The 27,767-nt window shown below is 51.4% G+C and overlaps 2 protein-coding genes across 2 annotated transcripts; both read right to left on the minus strand.

Moving 5' to 3' along the window:
- Positions 1–6,224: 6,224 nt before the first annotated feature.
- On the minus strand, positions 6,225–9,634 carry LOC309965337 (proteoglycan 3-like; the record flags this gene model as incomplete). Its single annotated transcript, XM_082844762.1, has 5 exons — positions 6,225–6,283; positions 7,085–7,199; positions 8,015–8,143; positions 8,831–9,144; positions 9,574–9,634. 5 exons carry the CDS (start codon positions 9,632–9,634, stop codon positions 6,225–6,227), a joined length of 678 nt encoding a protein of 225 aa, XP_082700888.1.
- A 6,056-nt stretch (positions 9,635–15,690) lies between these two features.
- LOC309965496 (bone marrow proteoglycan-like) lies at positions 15,691–18,047 on the minus strand (the record flags this gene model as incomplete). Its single annotated transcript, XM_082845014.1, has 6 exons — positions 15,691–15,749; positions 15,954–16,094; positions 16,521–16,545; positions 16,592–16,723; positions 17,080–17,261; positions 17,990–18,047. 6 exons carry the CDS (start codon positions 18,045–18,047, stop codon positions 15,691–15,693), a joined length of 597 nt encoding a protein of 198 aa, XP_082701140.1.
- Positions 18,048–27,767: the final 9,720 nt, after the last annotated feature.

The following is a 27,767-nucleotide window of genomic DNA, read 5'->3' on the forward strand; positions in this document are numbered from 1 at the left end:
GCCACAGCCGGGACCAGGTGTCTGGCCCTCCCACTGCTCTAAGACACGTCCTGTTCCCACTAAGACCTCAGTCTCACCTTCACCCCTCGCCTCACCCCTCTGTGCTTCCCAGAACCCCCAGGGCAGTGGTATGAGTCATCCCCTTCTGAAGAGTAGAGCTAATAATAGGAATAACTAGTGGCCACAAGGGCCTCCCAAATGCCAGACACTTTCACACACATTATCTCATTTAATCCTTAGAATAATCCTACGAGGTAGATATTAGCTTCCCTATTTTGAAGACACACTGAGGCTCAGAGAGACTGAGTCGTTTGCCCCAGGCCACCCAGCCAGGAAGCGAGAGAGCTGGGATTTGGACCCACGTCTGCCTAACTCCACCGCCCACACCCCACAAGAAAAGAATGAACCCCCGGGGAGCGTCTGCCCTGCTGCTTCAGTCTCCTCCACCTTGACCGTGATTAGTTTCAGCTTAGTCAAGAGTAAGCCCCATGCTGTCCCCAGGAACGCAGGCAGGCCCCGTTTTAGGGGAGACCAGTAGGACTGGGGTGCGGGGTCTCTCTCTGACTTGGGTGGGTCCCAAATTCAGAAGGGAATAGGAGGCGTAACGGTCAGTGAATTCTTCCTTCCCTCTCCCCAGGCGAGAGAAGAGGCCTTTCTCATTTTCTCTGGGACCCCCACGTGCTCATACATATGCCAGGCCCCTCACTCCGGGAGCCCCATTAGGCTCCCCCGGGGCGGGACGGGATTCACCAACCTGGTGCCCTGTTCCAGGAGATCAGCAAGTCTCTTCCAACACGTTGACAGAAAGGTCCGGTGAGACCCAACGCCCGGCGAGCAGCCGGTCAGCAGGCCAGTCCCCGCGGGGCCCTAATGAGGTGGTCGGTCCTCTAATGGCAGAAACTAAAGGGGCTTTCGGAGCCGTCTTGTCTGATTCTCTTGTTTACAGATGAGCAAACTGAGGCCAGAGAGGGAAAATGACTCGTCCAGTGTCACACAGTTAGTGGCCCAAAGAGAACCAGGTGTCCCGCCACTCAGGGAAGGAGGAAGGAACAGGCAGCTGGGAAGGCTGCTGAGAGCACGCCAAGCCCACCCCGTCTTCCTTTGCCCCGACGCCCCCTCCCCTTCTGGGCTCTTCCACAGTGGAGGCCCAGAAATCTCACCAGGGCAGAGATCAGGAGCAGATCCAGGTTTTATGAAGCCTGAAGCATATGCAACGTGGGCCATCTTTTAGGATTAGAAGAGGCTCAGGCAGGTGAGTGGCCCTGGAGTGTAAGTTTCACTAGCTTCATGGTAAATGCCTTGGAAAGGTTGGCTCGCAGGCCTTAGCAGAGACGAGCTTAACTGTACATGGAGGGCTGGCCCCTCTACAGAAGGCGCGGGGCAGCTTGGGGGGTAGTTCAGGAAGGCCCAACCCCTCTGATCCCCCACCCCAGGGAGAGAAGCGGTGAGATGACGCCACATGAGGCCCATCACCCCTTTCTCCACTCTGCCTTCACCCCCAGCCCCATCCTCAAGAGGGTGGGGTACCACCTCCCCATGGGTGGCCTAGGGAATCAGGCAGCATCCAGACATCTGACCAGCAGAGACATCAGTGAAGGCAGTGCTGAGCTCTCCCACCAGGAGCCCCAGTGAATCCAGCTCTCGGGAGGATGGGCTGAGGCTGGGGTCACAGGGATGCTCTCTGAGGAGGAGACAGAGGCAGCTCTGTCCTGCAGGGACCCTTCCTCCAGACTGGGGTGGTCCTCCTACGGGCGCATCAGCCCGTCCTGAGACTGCCAGCCCATCCCCAGCCTGAGCTCCTGGACATGTGGGCCCGATGTTGTCTTCCCCGCGGCTGAACTAGGTCATGGCTCCCTGTGCAAGACTTAGGGCTGATCTCAGTAGTAATACCAGTAACTAACTCACCTCCGCTGCGTCACGTGTACTCAGCACGATCACCAACATAATCACGTGACCCCTCACGCCAACCCCGGTAAGCTTGCTATGGTTTGTCGCTAATCCTAGAAATAGAAGAAGAAATTTGCAACGCGCGGACATTTGACCTGAAACCCACGCTCATTCCTAACGGCTCAGCATCAAAGCTAACGTTTAGTGATGAGTTAAATGTGTGACAGGCATTGTTTCATTCGACCCTCATTTTAGAGAAGAAACTGAGGCTGAGTAAGCTTTTAAAACTGAAGTGGTAGAGCTGGGACTTGAACCCAGACCGTTATGACTCCAGAGTCTGGGATCTTGACTGCTGGGCCGTATCTGCCTGGGAAAAACTAAGAAATCTGTCGGCACCCTCTTTTCTACATGTGTTAGGCCAAAGCAGATTTTGGTGCAGTAACAAGTTAATTGTGAAATCTCAGGATTTAATACAACAACGTAGGTCAGTCAGCCCCTTCCACCTGGCAGCTATGCCATCTGAGATACATGGACGCCCAGGTCACTGTGGCAAGGCAAGTGAGAACTGGAGGATCATGGATGATCACAGGGGATCATATAAAGGCCAGGTCTGGCCTTTATATCACATCCAACCACATCGCACTGGCCAGACTCGGTATCATGCTGCAGAGCCCAGGTTTACTGCAAGGAATACTGGGGAATATAGTCTTCCTAGGTCCCCAGGAAGAGAAAACTGTGAGCACAGCACTCTCTGCTTCATTATCTCCTTTTTAATAGCTTTTCTTCTCCACAACCCCCCGCCCATGCACACTAACAGTTACACACATTTTTCCCTTCTGTGTTCCTCCTCACAAAACCTTGTTCTCGGCAAGTTACCAATCAATCTTCCAGAGGTATTAATAGACAACACACTCAGGAGTTTCTTGTCCTAAGAATATTTGCTTTTTAATCAAGGGCTTCAAGTCTGAAAGGCCTTAAACAGCCAAAGGAAAGAATATATAATGGTTGAAGCTGAGGCCCACTAACAGACAGCACTGGATATTCGAAGGACATCTTTACTACCCTGGCCTGCCTCAAGCAAGCTTCAGTCTGGAAGGGTCTGAGCACCACCCTACCCCACCCCTTTCTCCTCCCTCCCTCTACCTCTGGCCTTGGCTGGCAGTATATTTGGTTACTGGGATTAGCTAGAGCCCATTCCCCACCAAGGAGATAAGTGGAGGCTGATAAGAGGGGGCTTGCCGTTCAGCAATTCCCAGAAATACCAGTCCCAGAGCTACCTGTGCAGAGCTCATCCTTCCCACCCCCCACTGCTTCTGCTTCTTTTAGAAGTACAGCATCAAGATTAGCTTGTTGCAGTACACAGTGCGGAGACGTGGGTAGGGGCCTGACCTCAAGGCAGCTCCCCTTCCATGCCCTTGGGGAGACTGACATGCTGTGATTAGGAGCTCCGTGACCCAATCTCTATCCAAGGCAGATGGATAGAGTCTACTGAGGACAGGCCTCACCTAGAGGCAGTTCCCGGGGCCCAGCACTGGTGAGGTTCATAGCAATGTCAAGGCCCCCTCTCCCGTTGCCAGAGCCCTGCTCATGTTCGAGGGGCTCAACCCTGCTGTTTCACCACCAGCCACTTCCCCTGGGGTTCTCCGATCCTGTCCTGCTCCATCAACTCCAGCATCTTTAGAAACAAAGCACATCTGGCAAAACTGGATTTTCTGTTCCAAAAACTCCACATCTGGTGGGAATGTAAATTGCTACAACCACTATGGAGAACAGTATGGAGGTTCCTTAAAAAACTAAAAACAGAACTACCATATGACCCAGCAATCCCACTACTGGGCATATACCCTGAGAAAACCATAATTCAAAAAGACTCATGTACCACAGTGTTCATTGCGGCACTATACAATAGCCAGGACGTGGAAGCAACCTAAGTGTCCATTGACACATGAATGGATGAAGAAGATGTGGCACATATATACCATGGGATATTACTCGGCCATGAAAAGAAACGAAATTGAGTTATTTGTGGTGAGGTGGATGGACCTAGAGTCTGTCATACAGAGTGAAGTAAGTCAGAAAGAGAAAAACAAATACCGTATGCTAACACATATATATGGAATCAAAAAAAAAAAAGATGTAGACATAGAGAATGGACTTGATGACATGGGGTGGGAGGGGGAAGCTGGGGCTAAGTGAGAGTAGTAGCGACATATATACACTACCGAATGTAAAATAGTTAGCTAGTGGGAAGCAGCCGCATAGCACAGGGAGATCAGCTCAGTGCTTTACGATGACCTAGAGGGGTGGGATAGGGAGGGTGGGAGGGAGGCTCATGAGGAAGGGGATATGGGGACATATGTATGCATATGACTGAGTCACTTTGGTGTACATCAGAAACTAACGCAGTATTGTGAAGCAAGTAAACTCCAATAAAGGTCTATTAAAAAAAAAAACTCCACATTTCATCAGACAGCTGTACAGATACACACACACATACATGCACAAAGGTAGACCTGTACACAGGTATGCTCAGACACACTGACATGTACACATACTCCCAAAGATACTGGCCAAAGACACAGCGGTACACACATATGTATGCATATACAGATTCAGGAGTATAAGGTACAAAGCTACACAGATACACACACTCAAAGATGGACACGGACATACAGGCACATCCATAAATAGAGATTATAAAACGTGCGCACAACACATAAATACATGCTGACTCACACACAGATTTATGCATATTTACAAATATAGATTCACATACACACAGGTATCCAAAGACTGACTCTTGTACACACCAAGATCCATATACACACGGGTATGTGTGCGCCCCCAGAAATACTTGTACATTCTCCCTGTGCCCCATGTAGAACTACACCCCCAAGAAGTCTCTCTTTCTATCCCTCTCTCTCTCTCACAACCCGGGGCTGTCTGTCCTCTGAATACCCAGTTTCCAGTCTGAGTTTCTCGCTTCATCAAGCCCAGATCCTTCCTGGAGCCCAGCCTGGAACAAAGTTAAGAGCAGCAATGGTGTTCTCTCTCAATGTCCCCAGGGTCTGAGAAAATGGGAGAAGCAGAGGAGACCTGGGACTGTAGAACCAGCATTGGAGCCACACAGCTGCAGATGCCCTGACTTTGGCCCCAAGGCCCTGGGATGAGGGGCTTCCCTGTTGGCGCAGTGGTTAAGAACCTGCCGGCCAATGCAGGGCACACGGGTTCGAGCCCTGGCCTGGGAAGATCCCACATGCCGCAGGGCAACTAAGCCCGTGCGCCACAACTACTGAGCCTGCGTTCTAGAGCTCGTGTGCCACAACTACTGAAGCCCACGCGCCTAGAGCCTGAGAAGCCCGCGCACCGCAATGAAGAGTAGCCCCTGCTCGCTGCAACCAGCGAACGGCCTCGCGCAGCAACGAAGACCCAACTCAGCCAAAAATAAAAGTTAAAAAAAAATAATTTTTTTTTAAAAAGGCCCTGGGATGAGAGGCAGCTCCCTCCTGAGAATACGGCCCCTCTAGGGAGGGGGGATAGGCTGGGGACCGGGGAGGCGATGAAGGATTCGGGGCCCAGTGAGGAGGACAGCCACCCTCCTGGGAATGGGGTGGGGAACTATCTCAGAAGAAGTTGGGGCCTCTGAACTCACACACAGGTGGCTGGGAGAGTGGAAAATAGGGGCCATTATCATAAGTGAAAAAGACACAGGTCTCGAGAAGCCGGCTGCCCCGAGAGACCACTTTCTCTTCCCCCCTACGTGGTTACCCCAGGTGGGACCTCAATGGTCCATCCAATTCTTGAATCGGCCACAGAGCCTCCATTTTGGAAAGCCGCCAATCCCACCCCGCCCCGCACACCTTACAGAATCCAAACAGAGCAACAGGGTCAGTTCCCCACCCCGTCACCAAAGGAGTTCTTCCTCCCTGGACCTGGGGCAGGTGGGGCGCGCGGGGTGGGGTGGGGTGGGGTGGGGGGGAATCCTCAGAGCCGGAACGAAAAGGACCCCCGCCCGGTACGCGCTCCGCCCCCAGGTGGCGCTGCAGACACACCCCGGCGCCCCGCACCCCCCCACACCCCCGCCCCGATCCGGCGCCCTACTCCAACATCTTTTACTTTCCTCAAAGTCCCACCCCACTCCCCACGAAACCGGAGTGAATGCTTCCAGGATTTTCCAACCCAGAGTCCAACTCCTCTGAAGTGCTCAATGAAGAAACAAGAGTCAGGAGATGCTGTTGGAAGTCTGACTTTATGATCCGGAGAGGCTGGGGACAAGTGCCAAGGGTAGGACAGAGGCCACCAGGAGGGCGTGAAGGGAGGATCTCCGTGCCTCTGGCTTAGAAGGCGCAGACGAAGGGCAGACGTCTTTTGCATGGAGCTCGTTGCCACCGACCTCCTAGCGGTAGAGAGCACCGTGATGTCAGCTGCCCACCTGAGTGTGGCCTGTGCTCCCTCGTCCCCTCCTCAGGCACCTCATATGTCATCTTTGCCTGCCGTAGTCATGACCCGATGGCCACAGGTTTCCCACACATCCGGACTAGCCGTTGATCTCTTCCCTTGCAGAGGCAATGTGCTCAGTGCTTTACCTGGGCTACTGTTTAATTCTCACAACGACTCTCCAAGAGGTCGGTGCTATCATCACTCCCGTTTCACAGATGAGGAAACTGAGGCTTAGTGGGAGTGATAACTTGCCCGTGTCTCAGCTGGCAAGTGGCAAAGCTGGGGTGTGAATCTCAGCTATCTTACTCTAACCCGTATGGTCCAGCCACTGTAATAAGTTCCCTCACATCTGGCAGCCGTGCTGTTCAAAGCAGGCAAAGTCAGCCATCCTTAATTCCCGCATCTTCACCTCATCCATCATCCACACCTTACATTCACATCTGTTCCTCCCATCTGTCCCATATTCACTCCTTGTCGCCATCATATCAGAGGAAGGAAAGGAGTCCCCAGGCCCTGAGCCTAGCTTTGCCTGGGAGGATGGGGAGTCCCCCTCTAGCCCCTGTACCGGGAGCCTCATCACCTGGTTTTGCTCTGAGGCATCCCTACCTATCAGCCCTCCTCACAGACAGGGACATTGGTTCTCCACTTGGAGGGAGGGTGTGGGTTTGGGGAGGTGTGTTCAGGCAGCTCAAAGGGACATGTGTGGGAGTCCACCTTGCCACCCTTTCCCCTTGTCCTGGTGCCCGGGCCCCCTCACCTTTGGTGCACAGGGCCACACAACGGCCACTCCCATTCCGAGGTTGCTCTGAGGCCCAGTAACTAAAGTTCCAGCAACTGCCATTAGTCCAGCGAAAATTGTTGCCCCACGTGAACTAGAGAAGAGAGAGGCTGGGTCAGAGGGCGGAGGTCCAGAGAGACAGACAGATTCTGGGTCTCCGGAAAGCCCACTGAGTATCCCTTCCTGAACACTGTATATATAATCTCCTCTCACTGCCCACCTGGCTAGGATACCGTTGAGACCCATCCCTGAGGGTTCGCAGGCAATGACAATGGAAAAGCAAGCATCACTTCCGGCTATCACACTTCTCAAACTTCACTGTGCACACAGATCTCCTAGGGATCTAGTGAAAAATGCAGATTCTGATTCAGGAGTTCTGGGACGGGGCCCAAGATCGTGCATGTCTAATGAGCTACCGGGTGATGTTGATGCTGCTGGTCCGTGAACCACACTTGAGTAGCAAATATAATGGCCCTTATTTGTCCACAATCCCAAGGCCACTCTGAGAGAAGGACCCCACTTTAGAGATGGGGAAACTGAAATTTGGAGGTAGTCATTCAGCTCGTAAGGGACCAAACTAGATATAGAATCTATCTCCTGACGCCAGGAGTGTGCTGGTAAACGTTTAACAACCAGCTTTGGGGGAAGGTGAGAGGCTAGAGGGAAGAAAGAAACCTGATTTGTAATAATTGTCAATTTCCTTGGTGTAAATACATCCACCATGGCAGCTTTCAAGCTACAAGCATGAAGCCACTGAACATGGAGTTAGGAAGAGAGGCACTCAATCATCAGTTCTCCTAAGCCGGTATGAGCCAGCTTCAGCTGCTGGATGAGTCTTAATGCCAGCAGGTGGTCCCTTGAGGCAATCAGAAAGACCTTCATGTACCTGGGAGTTGGCCCCTCGCTTACCCAGCACTTGTAGCCTCCAATCCAGACCTGTCCTTGGTTAATGCTACTGACCCCGCACTGGATGCGATAGTTGAAACTGTAGTTGTGGATGGAGACGAGGTTGCCTCGGTAGCACCTCCTGCATATATACTGCAGAGAGAAGAGGTGGGGTAGAAAATCCACTGTTCTCTCTCAAGTCCCTGAGTCTCCAGGAGAGACCCCCTCATCCCTTTCCAAGTCAGAAATCAGGGATCTATTGCCCCCCTGAATCCCGTCTCTTGTTCCTTTATCTGGTGTCAGGAACTTCTTGCAGAAAAGAATAATAATACTCAGAATAACTACAGCCACCATTCCCTGAGAGTTTACAATGACCCAGGGACTATTCTAAATACTTTCCATGTATTATTTAAATCCTCACCACAACTCTAAGAGGTGGTACCATACACCTCCATTTTACAAATGAAGATACAGGAGCCCTGAGAGGTGAAGCGACTTGCCCAAATAAAATGGCTGGCGACAAGCAAAGCCAGGATTTAGCACAGGCATATCTTATACCAAAGCTTTTTATCTAAACCAGTGGTTCTCAAAGTGCGGTCTCCCGACCGACAATATAACCACCTGTGAATTTGTTATAAATGCAAACTCTTAAGCCCCAGACTTGCTAAATCAGAAATTGAGGAGATGGGGCCCAGAAATCTGTGTTTTAACGAGACTTCTAGGAGACTCTGATGCATACTCGGCCTGGAGAGCCATTAGTCCAAATGATAGGGAACAGAAGTTTGGCTCCACTCTTGTCTCCTCCACCTGGTCCCCCATAGTAGCCTCCCTGCCATTTACCTGAGCATCCCAAAACTTGCTCGGGGTCCGCACCACCAGGAAGCGGCAGGTCTTGCACCCAGGGCTGCCTGGAAGCTGAACTGTGTCCTCTTCCTTAGGGCACTGCAAATCCTTGTCCAGGGCAGCTGGGTCTGACTCCATGGCCCCCTCATCCTCAAACGCATCTTGATAGCTGGAAGCCACAGCGTCCTCTCCCTCTGACTCAAGCGCTCCATAATTCAGGGCCAGCTCTCCCTCCTGTTCCCCCGAACCTTCCAGATCCTGGCTCAGGTCAGCCTGTGTCTCTCTGCTGCCCAGATGGGAGGCATCATTCTCTGGAAAGAAGAGGTAACCTGCCATCAGGCCGGGCTCTCTGTTCTTCCAGCACCACGGACAGCTCTGATGGCCCCACTCAGCCTTCCTAGGGACGCCATCTGGAACCAAGACTGGAAGGACCCCTTGGGGGCTGGGCAAGCCAGAATTCTTGCATCACACACCCAAAGGCATGAGAACCTGGCTGACACCGCATGTGGGGTATTTTGGGAGTGCGAGGCAGCACCTGTGAGAAGCCCTCATCTTCACAGGTGGGTGTTTTTCCTTCAGGAAAGTTCAGGTCACAGTTCTGAGTCCAGGAGAAATCTAACTAGAGGTGGGCTGGGTCAACTGAAGAGGGGAGGCTGTGGCCCTGGCCCACAAGAGCCAAAACAGATGCAGGAAAGAAGAGAAAAAAGAAAAATGGATGAGGAGGGAAGAGGAGGACTTACCCAGATAAAGAGCAGAAACTGTCCCCAGCAGGAGAAGGGGCAGAAGCAGGGAGCATTTCATATCCCCTCAGTCTTGTGACAGGCACACAACTTCACCTTCCCTCCTTGGGGACTTCTCACGTGTCTGCACGGCCCCTGGCACACAGTGGAGATGCAGTGTTTGCTTAACTGGTGGATTAAAGGGCAAACTAGAGCGCTTCCTTCTCCCCGACTGAACAGACCCTGAGCTGGAGAATCAAGAAAAGAACAGGGGGTTGTCAGCTCAAGTACAAAAGACCCTTTTTCCTGAGAGCTCCATCACTGTTCCCTGGGGCAGCACTCAGCTCAGATGCTAGCCGCCATGGGAACAGGTCTGCTCACACTGAGGGCCAATTTCACTCACACTGGGGGTGAAAGGGGAAGGATAGTGGCCATTATGGTCCTAAGGAGAGGCCTCCAGGATGTTTGCCATATAGGGTCCTGCTTCCCCCAGCCCTGGACCTCTCCTTCCCGGGCAGCCGAGCGGGCACTTACGTCCTCAGAGTCTGGAGCCCCCACTCTCAGTGCCTCTGGCTGCTGGGTGCCAGAGGCCACCCTTATACTGGGCTTTTGGGGAAGTGGGAAGAAGCCAGGACGCTTGCCCCAGGCTTGGGCTGGGGGGCGGGAGAGTGGAGCTGATAAGAGGTTTGCTCAGTCCTCCCACCCTTGGGCTCTGCTCTCTGCTGGGACTTTAGGGACCTGCCTCTTGCCATAGGCAGGTGCCCAAACACCCTAGTATGCTCGAGAAAGCCCCAGATGACGACTGTCCTGGCATGGTTATCAGCACCCCTAAAGGGTCCCAGTCTGAACAATACTCTTTAGCCACAGGAGCAGCCTTCCTCTGGTCAATATTCCAGCAAATGAAGTGGAGAATCCCAGGGAGAGGGAGACTACAGGAGAGGAGGTAGGAGATGAAGGGGAGCCTCAGCCCTTCTGAGCTCTTCTCTAGACCAAGTACTTTCTGTGCATTGCACCCTTGAAACCTCACCTTCCTAACCTCAGTCCCATGAGAACGTATGATTAGCCCTACGGCACAGATGTGAAAAATGAGATTCAGAGAGGGAAAGTGACTTGCCAAGGTTATGCAGGAAGTGGGGGAACTGAGATTTCTAAGTCTCTGGGGCTCCCAACATGCTCTACCCACCCCATCTCTCTCTCTCTCTCTCTCTCTCTCACACCCTCCCTCCTTCACTCTCTCCCTCTCTCTCCCTCTCCTTCTCCCTCTCCATCTCTTTCTTACCTTTAATATGTGAAAAACTTATGCTCCTTCCTTTATGCTGTGGCTCTAGATCAACCTTTGCACTATTACTCTTTGGAGTCAAATCATCCTTTGTTGAAGGTTGGGGGAGGGGCAGTCCTGTGTCTTATAGAAAGTTTAGCAGCATCTCTGGGTCTCTACCCACTAGATGTCAACCGTGCCTCCCCAGATCATGTCACTCAGAAATGTCTCCACACATTTTCAAATGTCCTCTGGAAAGAAGAAGTACCCCTGTTGAGGATCACTGATCTAGAACATGCTATCTTGTCCAAGCTTGAGGCATATCTTTCTGGCGGGGAGGCAGCAGCTGGAATGGAAACCTTCACGCAGAGCCATTCAGATGCTCTGTGGGCCAGCCTCCCCGCACCGCCCCGACTCCCCACCTCCCACCAGCCCTCTGTCACGACCAAGGTCAGGACTAAGGGGAAGGCGCTTGCCTCAGTTGCAAAATTTAAGGGGACAGTAAAGAACTCAGTGGTCAAGATAAATAAATATTTGATGCCATCTTTCTTAAAAATCAGAGTCTATGTAAAGCTACCATGATGAACAAAACGTCAAAATATGAATCAATCAGGTTCCAGCCACATTCACTGCAACCCAAGGACAGGCCAGCAAGTGCTGAGCCTTGATTTTGCCAGACATCACCGCCAAGAGCTTGTGGCCCTGTCAGGGGGGGTGACTCCACTCTGTGATATCCCCGCATATTTGTTCCTTGGATTCCAGCCCAGCCCTCCTGTGCTCAGGGCATCAGGGGCAGGTCACCCAGAGGGTGAAAAGGCCTGGCTTCCTTCCACTCCTCCGCTCTCTCAGGGGACCTACAAATGGAGAAGTATCTGAGAGCTCACTTCTGGGCCCTGAATGCAGAGTAACGGTCTCGGCCGTTATCTCCCTGGCCCAACGGACGCAACCCTCAGCTTATCTACCTGACTTGGGGGTGGATTGACTAATTCCAGGGCCCAAAAACCTGGTCTCCAGAGTTCAAGCAGGAGACTTCCCTAGCTGGGGAGGGGTGGAAAGCTAGCCCCCCTCCCCCTTATTCTCCCCGGTCCTGGGGCCCAGGCCAGGGGCCTCATTTCACTCCGTGGTTGGGATGACCGAGAAGGTCGGCTACTCCCGTTAGCCAGCACCACGATAAGCTTTACAAGTGCTGTTTCATTTAAACGTCCCTGCATTACACATTAGGAAACGGCATCTCAGAGAGCTTAAATAAGTTACCCAAGATTACACAGCAAGTCAGAGGCAGACCTAAACCAAGACCTTTCAGCTCCTTAGTCACCCCACACCTGCATTCCCTCTACTTCCTCTCTCTGGCCTGCCCCTCCCTGGGGTTGACCTGGGGCAAAGACATCCCAGGGCCCTGCTCAGTCACCACGGTGATGTCTGATGTAAAACTGGAAATAACTCTTATTTTTTTTTTGGCCGTGCCGTGCAGCATACAGGATTTTAGTTCCCCGATCAGGGATTGAACCCACGCCCCTCGCAGTGGAAGCACGGAGTCTTACCCACTGGGCCGCCAGGGAAGTCCGGAACTGACATTCTTGAAGGTCCACCATATTCCAAACACTATGCTTCATTAAGGCTTTCACATCCATTATCCTACTTACTTAATCTTTACAATCATCCTGCCAATTAGACACTGCCATCCCAGTGCGCAGACCTACCACACAAGCTCAGAGAGGTGAAATAACTTGCCCAAGCTCACACAGCTAGTTAGAAGTGGCATGTCTGACCCTAGTCTGTTTGACTCCTACATCCTTGCTTTCTTTGATTCACCCAAATGCGTTACGCCCAGACTAGCCCATGGTGCCCACCTTTTCAGCATCCATGAAACGCCAACTCTCTGGCTTACTGTTTGCATCTATATTCATAGGGGTTTCAAACTCTGCCTCTCGTCTCAGATTTCCATCTAGCCCCACGTTATGCAGAGGGCAGCATAGTGTGATGCCTTGATAGAATGGAATCACCATTCCGGAGTCAGCCCCTCTGGGTCTCAATTTTCCCATCCCTAAACCGACGCTAATGACAGGACCCACCTCAAATGAGATCAGCTCCAGTAAAGACCTCAGAACAGTACCTGGCATGTGGAGCTGGGGGTAGCCCTTGTCAGGAAACTGAGACTGAACTGTGACCCTAATCAACAAGTGGGCACCGAGAGCTGCCTGAGCTCCTGCTCTGTGTCCTGCGTGATGATGCCAGGAACGCTAGGGATACCATTGTAAAGACACGAGCTGAGTTTCCCAGAGCCTACTTAGCATCATTCTGGACAGGAAAAATACCACACAAGCCCTTACCCGGGGACATAAGGCCAGTCCTCTTATTTCATTTAAAGCTTTTCTTGAGGATGTCCATCTTTAACATGCATCCTGTAATGTGCACTATAGCGTGGACTGCTTGAGGCGTTGTCACGGAGGGAATGCACCCACGTAACCCAGGCCAGGTCAAGATACAGAATGTTACCAGGAGCCCAAATGCCTCCTTCGTGTCCCCTTCTTTTTTTTTAAAAAAAAATATTTATTTATTAATTCATTATTTATTTATTTATTTTGGCCACACCAGGTCTTAGTTGTGGCGTGCGGGCTTCTTAGTTGTGACGTGCAGACTCTTAGTTGCGGCCTGCATGTGGGATCTAGTTCCCCCGACCAGGGATCGAACTCGGGCCCCCTGCATTGGGAGCGCAGAGTCTTACCCACTGGACAACCAGGGAAGTCCCCATGCCCCCTTCTTGACATTAATCCCCCAAAGGAGACCTTTGTGGATTGGAAGTCACACTTCTGTCACAGACCACCGCCAACAGGAGAGATTTGTGAGGAATAAAACAAGGTCCCACCTTAGCACAAAGTCTCTTGATACAGACCCTGGCACCTATTTAGTGCTTAATACATGAGGGGTTTTAAAAAAAGAGAGGATGGGGCTTCCCTGGTGGCGCAGTGGTTGGGAGTCCGCCTGCCGATTCAGGGGACACGGGTTCGTGCCCCGGTCCGGGGGGATCCCACATGCCGCGGAGTGGCGTGGCCCGTGAGCCATGGCCGCTGAGCCTGCGCGTCCGGAGCCTGTGCTCCACAACGGGAGAGGCCATGGCAGTGAGAGGTCCGCGTACCGCAAAAAAAGAAAAAAAAAGTGGGGATGTGTGTACATGTGTGGCCGATTCACTTTGCTGTATTGCAGAAAACTCACACACCGTTGTAAAGCTGCTATACTCCAATAAAGATCAATAAGCAATTAAAGGAGGGATTTTGTTACTCTTTATTAGTAGTACTGGAATAAAGGGAAGCAACGCCTCCCCACACCAGAATACAAAGTCCATGAGGGCAAGGAGGGAAAGTTCTCCCAGTGCATCCTCCACGGCACCCAGCACAGGGCTGAACTTGTAAGAGTGTGTCAGAATTCCACCGTCACGGATACCAAGAGAACAGCAGTTACAAAGGACCTCAGTGTGATTTCTATCTTTTTCAACTTCCTGTGCAACCTTGAGTAAGTAGCCTCTTCTATCTGGACCACCAGATAGAATGGAATCCCTGGGGCCATCTGTACTTCTAAGAATTTGAGGAGTCCTGGAGGAAAAGGGCTTCGGAGCATTGATGCCTTACTTTCTGCTCACCTCCCCATTAAAAGGAGGGTTCAGAATGCCTTCCTTCCTCACCTCTGGTTGGGACCCCCTCATCTCCAGCTGGGTTGGAGTCCAATGCCCCAAGATGAACCCAAGGGAGATGAGTCTCTAGTGCCTCCCCTCTGTGCTCTGTCCCCATATGATCATGTCCTGGAAGCAGCCAACACTTCCAGACATGAAATCCTGATGGTTGAAAGAACATGCTCTGGGGATACTTGAATCACAGCACGGGGCACATTTTAGATGTTCAGCCTTGGGTAAAAAAACAGGTCATAACTTCTCTGAGCCTGGTTCTGTACAATGGGATAATAATTACTGATCAAACAAGGTCATCTTTGTAAGATGCCTGGTGCAGCAGGGGGTACTTTGTGGGTACACAATAAGTGGTAACAATTAGTAGATGCTGGTGTGCTTGTGTTACAAACATCTGTACGTTCCCGAATGGCAGGGAGCTGTGTCTTGTCATATTCCCAAACCTTACGTAGAGTTGGACATATAGCAGTTTGTCTTATATTGAGATTCCCTGGAAGCACACCCTGAGGCGAGGATTTGAGTGCAAGTAGTTTCCATGGGAGGTGCTGGGACAGTCGTAGGGAAGAGGAGAGTTCATACGGGGAAGAGAAGACAGCCAATAAAATGTGTGTTATAAAGCCAGCTGCCTCAGTGGGTAACTGGAAGTTAATCTCACTGGGAAACCCTGGGAAGCAGTGCCCGATACCTGCCCCAGAATTATTCCACCTGAGGGGGCAAAGGACTGGGGTACTCATACACCCACTCCTGAGAGTTGCGGGCTGCTCCCAGGGACATGTTAATATCCTGGCACATTAAGGCAACCACAGTTTGTGGGCGAGGAAGAAAAGGCCCTCAGATGTGGAGACGCAAATACAGTACATTGAGAGTTCACCTTGAAAGTTTGGAGAGAGATGCGTGGTGTCCTGGCAGCTCCTGCAATGCACGAGCCCGGTAATTGGGTGTCCTATGAAAAGATCCACCTGAGCCCATTCCTCTGTCTCCAAGAGGGCCACACAGACCCCACACCTTTTTATTCTGTCCCTTTTTATGAAAGACAGTAGGGTGGGGAGGTGTGGTCCTTGTACTGGCAGAAAGCTCGTGGGTGGGGCTAAGCAGAGTAGATCAATGGTGGGAAGAAAAAGAAATCAGTTTCAGGAAAACAATTTCATTGCTGGGGGCTGGAGGGGAGGGGATGGGAGGAGCCTACCCAGGAAGATCCAGCTCAGTAGGAACAGATGAACGGGAGACCCACACCACAGGGAGCTCGACGCCAGTGGCCTCCTGTGAAGATGCAACAGGAAGGGGTCTCAGCCTCTTGTTCTCCCTGACTCAGCCCCAGTAGGGCCTTCCCCTCTCCCTACCCCACACCTCAGTGGAGATGAGTCTGAAGAGCCAGGAGGCCTCTCCTTTGCAGGGTCTGGCTCTTCCTGGAGCCTCCTCCTTCCCAGGCCTTGCCATTATTCATCCCCACTCCCACCACCTCACTTCGGGTGCACAGGGTCACACATCTACCAGCACTGCCCCAGGGCTGGCCAGCAGCCCCGTACGCAAAATTCCAGGGAGTGCCGTCGAGCCAGCAAAAGCATGGGCAGCGACCCCAGGGGAGGCAAGAGGGAAAGAGGTGGGCTGGGACACGGCAAAGGGAAAGCAGGTAGGCAGAGCTGGGACCATCCCTTCCTGACCCTCCCGCTGCCCGCCAGGCATTGGCCCTTAAAGGACTGCTGGACCACAATGGACACAGTCCTGGTCAACTGAAATGCAGAGCCACAGTGATTGTCACCATCACATTCTATGCATTCCAGTGACACCCCCATCCTTTGGGCTCTAACAAGAGGCAGGGCAGGAGTTCCAACCCCATCCTACAGATGAGGAACGAGGCTCACGGTCTTGCCCAGGTCCTATAGACAGTCAGAGACTGAGCAGAACTCGCACCTAAACATCCTGATTCTAAATGCTCGGCTGTTCCCGATGCCTAGGCAGCCCCCTTGTTGTCTCACCCAGGTGTCCACCTGTCCCCAGTTCTTCAGGGGATTGTAGAGGAGAAGCACAGACAGATCTGCAGCAGGTTGAACATGGGCTGGGGTAAGGAGGTGCTCCCCACAGAGAGCTGGGGCCCCTCTTACCCGGCCGGTGACCTGGCTTCCGCTCCAGACTTGGCCCTGGTTGATCTGTCGGACTAAGCATTGGATCTGGTAATTAAGGCTGAAGTTGTGGATGGAGATGAGTCTGCCCCGGTAGCACCTCTGGCAAGTTAACTGCAGGGTAGAATGAAAGAGGAAGAACAGTGTGCCCGTCCCCCAGGAATTCACATCACCTTAGTCCTGGGTGTCTAAGTCTCCAAAACTCACCCTCCACCGCCGCCCCCCCCCCAGCCCCACAGACATTTGAAGGCTGGAGATTAAGACGCAACTTCTGTTTCCGCGTGACCCTCACCTCTTACCCCCAACACCTCTGCGGGTCTCAGCCTCTGCTAACACCCCCAGGGTCCTCAGTGAGGAAAATGACCAGCGACGCAGAGGCTGGAGACACCAGCTCCCTATCGCCACCCTGGGCCTCAGCCTCAGCTACTGGCCACTCACCTGAGCATGAATAAAATTCAGGGGATCCTCACCAGGAGGAAGCGGCAGGTCTTGCATCCAGGGATGCCCTCCAGTTTTACTGTGTCCTCATCCTTAGGACACTGAAGGTCCCTGTCTACCTCATCCAAGGCTGAGATGGACTCAACAGCCCCCTCTTCCCTGGGGGCATCTTCACTTCCAGAGCCCCTGTCTTCCTCTTCCTCTAGCAGCATCCCTCCACAGGGATCTCCTTTGCCTCACTTTCTGGTACCCCCCCCTACCTAAGGCAGGGTGTCATCTCCCAAGGGGCTCTCAATGTTGGACATTTCAGTTCCTGGCAAGAAGAAAGGTCAAGCGCCCCTCCTTCACATCTTCCCCTGTTCCTCCCCAGGACCACGGACAGCTCCCTCCCGGCCCCAGGCATTTGCAAGCTGAGCCCTGGAAAGAGAGGAACCTGGAACAGAGCCCACCCCCCCACCCCCCAGGAGAAGCCAACCTCCCACATGAGGTCCTGGTGGTTAAGGGCATGAACTTAGACTCAGGCAGTTGTGGGTTTTGTTCTGGTTCCATCACCTACTAGCTTTAGTTCTTCGTTTGTGATATGGGTAGACCACACCACATACCTCATGGGGATGCTATGAGGATTAAAGGAGATAATGCATAGAAAACGCTTAGCACTGTACACTCGGTGAGCTCAAAGTAAAAGAAGGGATCATTTGATCACCGTTTGCATCTTGCAGAAAGGACAACATTGAGAACGTCACAGTAGAACCAAGACTGCAGACATGCAGATGCCCTGAGGAATCCCTTCAACTCCAGCTCTAGAGTCCCCGCTCCTTTCTGTGCAGAGATCCTGAAATAGGGGATGGCTAGAGAGGAAGGTGTGGCTATGTGACTCTGACCCTATAAACTATAGAAAGGAGTCAAGTAGAGAAAGAAAGGCTGAAGGCCAAGGAGACTTACTCAGATGAAAAGCTGAAACTGTCCCAAGTAGAAGAGCCAGAAGTAGGTGGAGTTTCATTTTGGCTTTATCCTGCAATGGAGAACAGAGCTGGACACACACACACACATACATTCATTCATTCAGTAAATACTCCCTCCCATGACCAACACAGAGCGGCTTGAAGGTAGAAAACTCTGCAGCTCCAAATACCCAACTCACACCGCTCAACCCTCATCTCCACTTGCACCCTCCCCACACCCTGCCCCAGGGTTTATCAACCTAGAAACGATGAATGGATTCAAGGGGCCATGAACTCTGCAAACATAGACAACACATGGTGTGATGTTTCTAGGGTGAGTGTTCAAACCATCCGTGAGATTGCTCTATGTCCTCCCAAAAGGCAAAGGAACTTCTCACTTTACTGGATGATTTGTTCTCAAATTGCCAGGAATGGCCTCCAACCTTCTCCACCAAAAACGTCCTCCTTGGCTCTCGTAATCAGCGGAATTCTAAGACGTCCCCGAAGATCCTTCTCCCACTCTCGTGCACACATGGTGCATAATCCCCGGGACTGCACATGGGGACATAGGATGGCATTTACTCCCGTGGTTGTGTTATAGTATATGGCACAGCTGACCTTAGGAGAGGGAGAATATCCCGGATGAGTCTGATCTAATCAGGCAAAAGCCCTTTAAAGTGACTGGGCTCTTTCTGAAGTCAGAGATTACAAACATGAGCAGGGGGCTTCCCTGGTGGCGCAGTGGTTGGGAGTCCGCCTGCCGATGCAGGGGACGCGGGTTCGTGCTCCGGTCCGGGAAGATCCCACGTGCCGCGGAGCGGCTGGGCCCGTGAGCCATGGCCGCCGAGCCTGCGCGTCCGGAGCCCGTGCTCCGCAACGGGAGAGGCCACAGCAGTGAGAGGCCCGCGTACCGCAAAAAAAACCATGAGCAGGATTCCACCCAAGGGAGGCTCTCCGTTGCTGGCTTTGAGGACGGAGGGCAAGGAATGTGGAGCAGCCAGCCAGGAACAGCAGAAGGAACAGAATTTTACCACAACCACGTGAGCTTGGAAGAGGACCCTGAACTCTAGGTGAGAACACAGCTCAACTGACACCTTGATTTTAGCCTTGAGAGACTCTGAGCAGAAGATCCAGCCATGCATGCCCGGACTTCTGACCTACAGAACTGTGAGCTAATAAATGTGTGCTGTTTGGAGTCACTACATCTGTGGCCTAGAAGACACGTACAACCCTCGAGGCCCATTTCCTTCCCAGGATGAAATTTACAGTTGGTGCAATTCATGTTGGGGGATTGATGGGCACAGGGGAGTGTCCCAAAGGAATGGGCTGGAGGGCCTTCTGAAGAACCCAGGGACAGAAGGTCAGGAAATATGGAGGGAGAACGAGAGGTTCGATTCCAGCCAGAGGTCCCACCACCCTTCCTCTCAGACCATAAGAGGCCGGTTAGCCTCTTCTAGCTCCAAGTTCTGCCCTCAGAGAAGCAATGAACTGCAGGAGACAGAACTTCAGAGCTGATCAACCGCCTGCTGCCTGGGCTTAGCCAACACCTCCCTGGGGGCAGATAAGGGTGGTGAAAGGACTAACATCATCCCGGGGTAAGCAGCCCAGGAGATAGAGACCTGGGCCATTGCTCTGTGAAATCAACCTTGATTTACAGCTCCTTTGACACTTCCCCCTTTGGATGCCCCAACAATTGACATAGAACAAGGGCTGGGCTGCTAGGGCTGGAAGGGCCTTTAGAGGTGACCCAGGCCAGTCTCCATGCCTAAGATATGGAGGACTCAGACGTCCTGATTCCCAGTTCAGTGCTCTTCCTTCGCCCTTGGTGAGAGAACCCCTCTTGGCCTCCAGGCATCTCCTCTCCCAGGGGCTGTGTACACACAACAAAGTTAGAAGGAATATGTCTTTGCAGTCAGTGCCCATCCTCCACCCCACCTTCCACCTTCAATACTTCCCCAGACCATCTACTTCTCTCCATCTCTGCTGCCACCTCCCTAGCCCAAGCTGCCAACGTTTGATAACGTACACCCGAGCCCATCATCCCCATGCTTGCCATTCAGTGTCTTCCCTCTGTGGCAGCAATTCATCCAAACTCATTACCATTGCCTTCAAGGGCCTCCATGGTCTGGCTCTTGTCTACTTGTCCAACCTCACTGGTGTGTGTGACCCTCGTCTTACTGGTTTCTGCTCCATTGGCCAAGCTAAAGTTTGGTACTGGCCCCGTCTCATCTAGTGGGTCTCGGCTCCAAGGTCGCCTCCTCAGAGAAGTCTTCTCTGAGAACTCTTTCTAAAGAAGCCCACTCCAGGGACTTCCCTGGTGGCACAGTGGTTAAGAATTCACCTGCCAGTGCAGGGGATACGGGTTCGAGCCCTGGTCAGGAGAGATCCTACGTGCCGCAGAGCAACTAAGCCCCTGTGCTGCAACTACTGAGCCTGTGCTCTAGAGCCCACAAGCCACAACTACTGAAGCCCGTGCGCCTAGAGCCCGTGCTCCACAACTAGAGAAGCCACCACGATGAGAAGCCCGCGCACCTCAATGAAGAGTAGCCCCTGCTCACTGCAACTAGAGAAAGCCCGCGCGCAGCAACGAAGACCCAATGCAGCCAAAAGTAAAATTAATTAATTAATTAAATTAAGAAAAAAAAGCCCACCCAACCCATTCGCATATCTAGTCACTCTGGTGCACATCATTCATTTACTTCCATCAGAACATTTGCCAAAGTGATACGACCTTGCTCCTTCGCTGGTTTCTTGTCTACTGTCTGTCTCTCCCAGTAGGAAGTAAGTTCTAAGAAAACAGGGACCTGGTCTTTCTTGCCCACTGCCTAGAACTCTACCCAGATCACAGAAGGAGTTTTTCAATTAGTTTGAAATTAATCAACTTGAAATTTACTTCCTGGAGAAAGTCCAGCCGAGTTAAATTCAAAGTCCATTAATTTCAATGCCACAGGTGTCTTTCTGAGCCCCACCTGCCATGGACACAATCGTGGGCCAGGCTCTGTGCACTGGGTCATACATTCATTCATTCAGTAAATACTCAGAGGTGGTCTCTAATCTCAGGGAGGCTTCATGTAGCCGGTAAAGCAAGACAAACAAAATGAACCTCTTAGTAAAACAAGGCACCGTATTGAGTGGACACTTAGAAGGATAAAACTTTCACTTGCTAGAAGATACCAATTGTCTGTGCTACCAGAGTCACATTAAGGGCAAGGGCAGGCAGAGAGGGCTTCCTTGTAAAGGTGTTCCTTGGACTGGGCTCTGAAGGATTGACAGACAGGAGAGGAGAGGCAGAAGAGAAGTAGGAGGCATTCTAGGAGCCAAACCATGGCCCTGAACTGCTGGAATTTGAGCCAGGATACAGATGATTGGTGTTTCCTGGAGGTTAAGTCAAAGAATGAGGTGGGTTCGTTTCTCGGCACCAAAGCCAAGCTCCTCCAATGAGCAGTGCAGACTTGCTGGCCAGTTCTTCAACCCCCTCGACTCCTTACACGATAGTAATCTGGTTTCTGCCCACCCCGCATTGCTCCATGGAAACTACTCTTGCCAACGTCCCCACTGACCACCTAATTGCCAAACCCAACAGACATTCTTCAGTTCTTGTCTTATTTGACCTCTGTAGTGCCTGATACCTCTTTACTTCCTCCTTCTTAAAAACAGCCTTTTTTCTTAACAACTTCTCTAGCCATTCCTTCCCAGTTTCTGCTGGTGGGCTCCGCTTCCTCTTCTGGAATTTTAAATATTGGCCACCACCTGGTTTCTTGGTGCCCTTCTTTCCTAACTCTACACACGCTCCATGGGTTATCTCATCCACCCCCACGTCTCAAGCTATGAAATATATGCAGATCACTCCCAAGTCTTCATCTCCAGCCCCAGACCTGCTCCTCACCAGGTTTGGTCCACAACCACAGACTCACATATACAGCCACCAAATAAGCTTCCCAACTTGGATGTCCCATGTGCATTATGAATTCAACACGTCAGACTGACTCATCACACACACGCGTGCACACACACACACACACACACACACCCCTACACTAAACTGCTCCTCTTCTTGTGGTCCCTTTCTCAGGATAAATCATCACCTTGCACCCAAACCCCCAAGCCAGGACTCTGGGGCATCGTCCACAATCTTCTCATCACCACACATTCACAGTCATAGTGCGCGTTCTTCGCCATCTCATCTACCCACCCACCCCCACTCCCCTGCTGCTCTCCTACCAACTGCTGACTGTCTTTCACCTGGATCACTTCAGTGCCTCTCAAATCACTTTCCCTTCCTCCTCTTACCATAACCTCCCCATTTCTTTTTTTTTTAATTTATCTATTTATTTATTTGTTTTTTTAAATTTTTGGCTGCATTGGGTCTTCGTTGCTGTGCGCGGGCTTTCTCTAGTTGCAGCGAGCTGGGGGGGTGCTACCCTTCATCGCGGTGCGCAGCCTTCTCATTGCGGTGGCTTCTCTTGTTGCAGAGCATGGGCTCTAGGCACGCAGGCTTCAGTACTTGTGGCACATGGGCTCAGTAGTTGTGGCTCGCGGGCTCTAGAGCGCAGGCTCAGTAGTTGTGGCACACGGGCTTAGTTGCTCCGCGGCATGTGGGATCTTCCCGGACCAGGGCTCGAACCCGTGTCCCCTGCATTGGCAGGCAGGTTCTTAACCACTGCGCCACCAGGAAAGTCCACCCCTCAACCCCACGTCTCTGATACATTGTCTGCTGCCAAAATGAGCTCCTAAAACCCCGAGCTCATCACACAAGCACTTTTCAAGTATTTCTTCTTGCTCTTGGGCAAATACTTTCTTCCTGATCTGGCCCCTCCTTACCTCAACTTCAGCACTATTGACATTTGGAACTGGATACTTCTTTGTTGCAGGGGGATGTCCTGCGCAGTGTTGGGTGTTTAGCAGCAATGTCCTCACCCTCTAGATGCCAGTAGTACCTTCCCCCCAAGTTGCAACCATCCAAAATGTCTCCAGATATTGCCAAATGTCCCCTTGGGGGCAGACTTGCCCCCTAGTTGAGAGCCACTGGTCTACAACCTCAACTCTCCAAACACACACACACACACACACACACACACACACACACACACACACACACTCCACTCTGCTCCAATCATACTGAACACCCTGCTATTTCCCTAATATTCTGTGAGCTCTCAGATACCATTTCATCTGCCCAGAATGCCCTTTCCTCTCTAACCACTGTGCTAGCCCTCCTCTTCTACTAAGTCTCAGGCAAAGATCAACTCTTCCAGGAAGCCTGCCCTGATTCTCCCAGAGAGAAGTAGAAAGGAACCTCATGGGGCTTAACTCTAGCCCCGCCCCTATCCCATCTCACGGCAGCTGTCTTCTTGCTGTCTCCCCACAAGACTGGTAGCGTTGCCTTTCTCACCTGTGTATCTCTGGTACCTGCAGTGTCCTGGAAACATGCCAAAGGCTCAATTCATGTTTGCTGAATAAGCGAATGAATGATGAAAAGAAATTTTTGTTTAAGATGAGTTGAGCAGATGCTCCCTGAAATGAGATCTTAAGCAGGAATTTTAATAACAATAACAACAGCAGCATCTAACATTTAAGAAGCACTTTCTTTTATTTTTTAAATATTTTTGGCCACACTGCGTGGCATGTGGGATCTTAGTTCCCTGACAAGGGATGGAACCTGCCCCCCCCTGCAGTGGAAGCGCAGTCTTAACCACTGGACCACCAGGGAAGTCCCAGGAAGCACTTTCTATGTGCTAAGTGTTTTGAGTGTTCCGTATCATTTAATCTTCTAAACAACTGTATCAGACAAGTACCACTGTCATCTGTAGATTATAGACAAAAAGACTGAGGCTCAGGATGGTGAAGCTGCCTGCCAGGTAAGCATCAAAGCCAGGATTTGAATGGAGAGCCTGAGCTCTTATCCTCCACACCTCACTTCCCCGTCGTGGTGAGTAATTAGCTCAAAGCAACGTGAGCGGCACTCAAGCCACCCAGTAAGTTAGTGGGGCAGGTGATGATATAGGAAATATGAAGAACGTGCTCCTTGGGATTCAAAGGACCCTGGGGCCGTTCCTGGCTCTGTCACTCGTGAGCTGGCCCACCACGTGAGCTTGGTAGGTGCCTCATCTCCCATTCTCTGTCTGCCCATCTGCAGGTTAAGGATGAGAACCTCACAGGGCTTGGGGAGGACTCACTGAGAAGGTGGTTGTACAATAATCTAATCTGACACATGGTAGGTTCTGAACAAACCGTCCTATTCTCCCCATTTTAGAAATAGAGAAAGCAAGGCTCAGAAAGGTTAAGTGATGGTCCAAATTCCATGTACTGGCAAATGACGGAACTTGAAAAAAAGAATTCTAGGGGCTTCCCTGGTGGCGCAGTGGTTGAGAATCTGCCTGCCAATGCAGGGGACACGGGTTCGAGCCCTGGTCCGGGAAGATCCCACATGCCGCGGAGCAACTGGGTCCGTGAGCCACAACTACTGAGCCTGCGCGTCTGGAGACTGTGCTCCGCAACAAGAGGCCGCGACAGTGAGAGGCCCGCGCACCGCGATGAAGAGTGGCCCCTGCTCGCCGCAACTAGAGAAAGCCCTCGCACAGAAACGAAGACCCAACACAGCCAAAAATAAACTTAAAAATTTATTTAAAAAAAAAAGAATTCTAACAAGCAGATATTTTCTGAGCATCTTCGACGTACTCAACACTGCATGGGACCAGTCACAGACACCACCAAGAGGAGCCAGGTCCTGAGCACCTGGAAATATAGCTCTGCTCTCCCAGCTGGAAGCTCAGAGCCATGATGGAGGTTCAGTTGGTGGGAAGAGCTCAGAACTGGGGCCTCACAGAAACGGCAGGGGAGTTTGTGCCCGTGCGGTGAGGGCCTATGGATGCAAGCTGACTCGCTGATTGGGTAATGAGTGGGAAAGGCAGTTGGTCACGGTGATTGGCGTAATGGGCTTTCACGTTTGCTGGTCTAGCGCCAGGCTGGACACACACAGCAACCCTGAAGCAGCTTCTGTCAGGTCCCAGAAAGACTCCTGGGGATGACTGAGGGGTCCTGCGGTGGGGGGGGGCTTTGCGTACCTCAGGGTCTTCCCCCCAGATAGACCTCTCTCTTGACCAGCTGTGGAGGGACAGCATTCTGATGCTAAGGATGGATGCATCCTTCCGTCCCCTTGTTGACAAAGAAATTAATCAATAGTCAATCTAAGAAAAAAATATAAATTTTTATTTTTTTATATTTATTTATTTGACTGCATTGGGCCTTAGTTATGGCACGCGGGATCTTTTTAGTTGCAGCATGCGGGATCTTTTTCTTAGTTGCAGCATGCGAACTCTTAGTTGTGGCATGTGGGATCTAGTTCCCTGACCAGGGATCGAACCCAAGCCCCCTGCATTGGGAGCGTGGAGTCTTAGCCACCGGGACACCAGGGAAGTCCCAGAAATGGAAAATTTTATTCGAGCCAACCTGAGGGTTATAACCCAGGAGACAGTCTTTCAGAAAGTTCTAAGGACTGTTCCACCTGTTAGGGATCAAAGCAATGATATCAGTTTTTGAGACAAAGGGTTATATGTCAAATGACGTATTATTGACAGTTTACACAATCCAAATCTACATGTACAGTGAGTAGTGGGTCGTGGGTCATTGTGACCCCTTACAAGATTAAGAAGGAAGGTTATCTCCTAAGGAATTGTGACGCTTTGTGAGATTAAGAAGGAACGTTATCTCCTACGGAGGTCTGATTAATGCAGACGCACGGCACACATCTTCATTAGGAGAGGGAGGAGGCCCAAACGGGCTGAGAAAATTTTTATGTTTAAATCTTTCTTGTCATAAAATATAAATTTTATTTTATCACCTCCCCCAACATGATACTCCCAGAAATACCTCAAACTTCTCCAAAGCCCCCTGGCTCAAGTCACCCTGAGGTTTCCACAGACAAGTCCCTGCGGGTGGGGAATGGAAATCTCAGGGTGGTGGAAGGTTAAAGAGGCTCCTTCCTTCCTTCAAACATTCATTTATTCCTTCCCTCTTTCCTGCCCTTCTCTTCTCTCCCTTTCCTCTCCCCTTCCTCCCTCCCTCCCATCTTTCCTTCCTTCCTTCTATCTCTCTGCATTTGTCTCTATCTCTTTCTGTCTCTCTTTTCTTTTTTAAAAAATTTTTGGCTGTGTTGGGTCTTCGTTGCTGCGCGCGGGCTTTCTCTAGTTGAGGCTGCTCTTTGTTGCGGTGCGCGGGCATCTCATTGTGGTGTCTTCTCTTATTGGGGAGCACGGGCTCTAGGCGCATGGGCTTCAGTAGTTGCAGCACGGGGGCTCAGTAGTTGTGGCCCACGGGCTCTAGAGCGCAGGCTCAGTAGTTGTGGCGCACGGGCTTAGTTGCTCCACAGCATGTGGGATTTTCCCGGACCAGGGATCAAATCCGTGTCCCCTGCACTGGCAGGTGGATTTTAACCACTGTACCACCAGGGAAGTCCCTGTCTCTCTCTTACATTCAGTATTTCTTGAACCTCCATTCTGTGCCAGGTAGGGTGCAAAGTCCTGAGGATACAGGGGGTAATAAAAGATACAGTTACTGCCCACATAGAGTTCCCAGCCTAATGGAAGTCTTGCATCATCATTATTATTATTATTTAATCTGTACGTTGAACGGCAACTGTGACAAGCTCTATGCTAGAGAAGTACCTGGTGCAATGAAAATCTGTACTCAGTAACAGGCTGGAAAGGAAAGAAGGGAGACCTGAGCTGAGAGCTGAAGGAACTGTAGGAGTTAATGATGGGTTGGATGGGACGCATTCCAAGCAAGGAGAATAAAACCATTTTAAAATGTGCACTTGACCTTTAACATGATATTGTGTATGTAATAAAAATTACTATGGGACCTACTGTGTGCCAGAGCCAAGCGTTTTTCATGTGGAGCCTCATTTATCCTCACCTGAAGGGAGAGGCTACTACCGGTTCAAGGACACGAGACCCGGGGCTGTCTGTCCACGCTCCTCCCTGGGCCCCAGCCACCTCTGCGCCCTGGCTCCAGAAGGAATACACAGCCTTATCCCTGGTGATGGACAGTTCTCTGCTCACAGATTTTCTGCATTGACTACTGAAGAAACAAAAAAAAGTGCAAAAATTGCATATGAAGATTGACAGTTTTCAATGACTTTGGCTTAAGATTTGGGATAATTAGAAAGCCATTTTTTCGTCTTGAAGTTTTCCCACTTGAAACAATGCAAGAGAATCTGTGCTGCTTTGTTAGACAGAAACAAGTTTGGGCAAATGCTTGCAGGGTGGTTTCTGCCCTGAACAAACGAAGTGACATTCCAGGCTCCGTCAGGTTTGGAGCCCCTCACTCTGCCCGTCCCCCAGGGAATCACAGATGTTACTGGTAATGGCAGGCACACACCACATGCCTGCTGCATCCCAGGCGGTTGACGTCATGTTTGAAGTGCTTTAAATTAATTCGCTTAATCCTTACAACTCCAAGATGTAGTTCTACTGTTATCCCCATTTTACAGATGGAGAAGCTAAGGTACCGTGAACCTAAGTCCCAGAGCTTGCATGGTAAAGAGCTGGCAGTTGGTCTGGGGCAGTCCACGGCCGAGCCCAAGGTACCTCTACCTTTTATTCCCCAAAGTCCTCTGTAGTCTTCCCAACCAGCTCCCATACTGCTTATTATCTTCGTACAGGTGAGGAAACTGAGGCTCCGTATGATTAAGGGCTTCTTCGAGGTCGCACAGCTGGTAAGTGTCTGAAGCCCAGAGCCTTTCCCCATGCACCTACTGCTTGAGTCCACCTTCAGGCCTG

The sequence above is a fragment of the Leucopleurus acutus genome, assembly GCF_964270905.1.
Source record: "Leucopleurus acutus genome assembly, chromosome: 8".
In the NCBI taxonomy this organism is placed as follows: domain Eukaryota; kingdom Metazoa; phylum Chordata; class Mammalia; order Artiodactyla; family Delphinidae; genus Leucopleurus; species Leucopleurus acutus.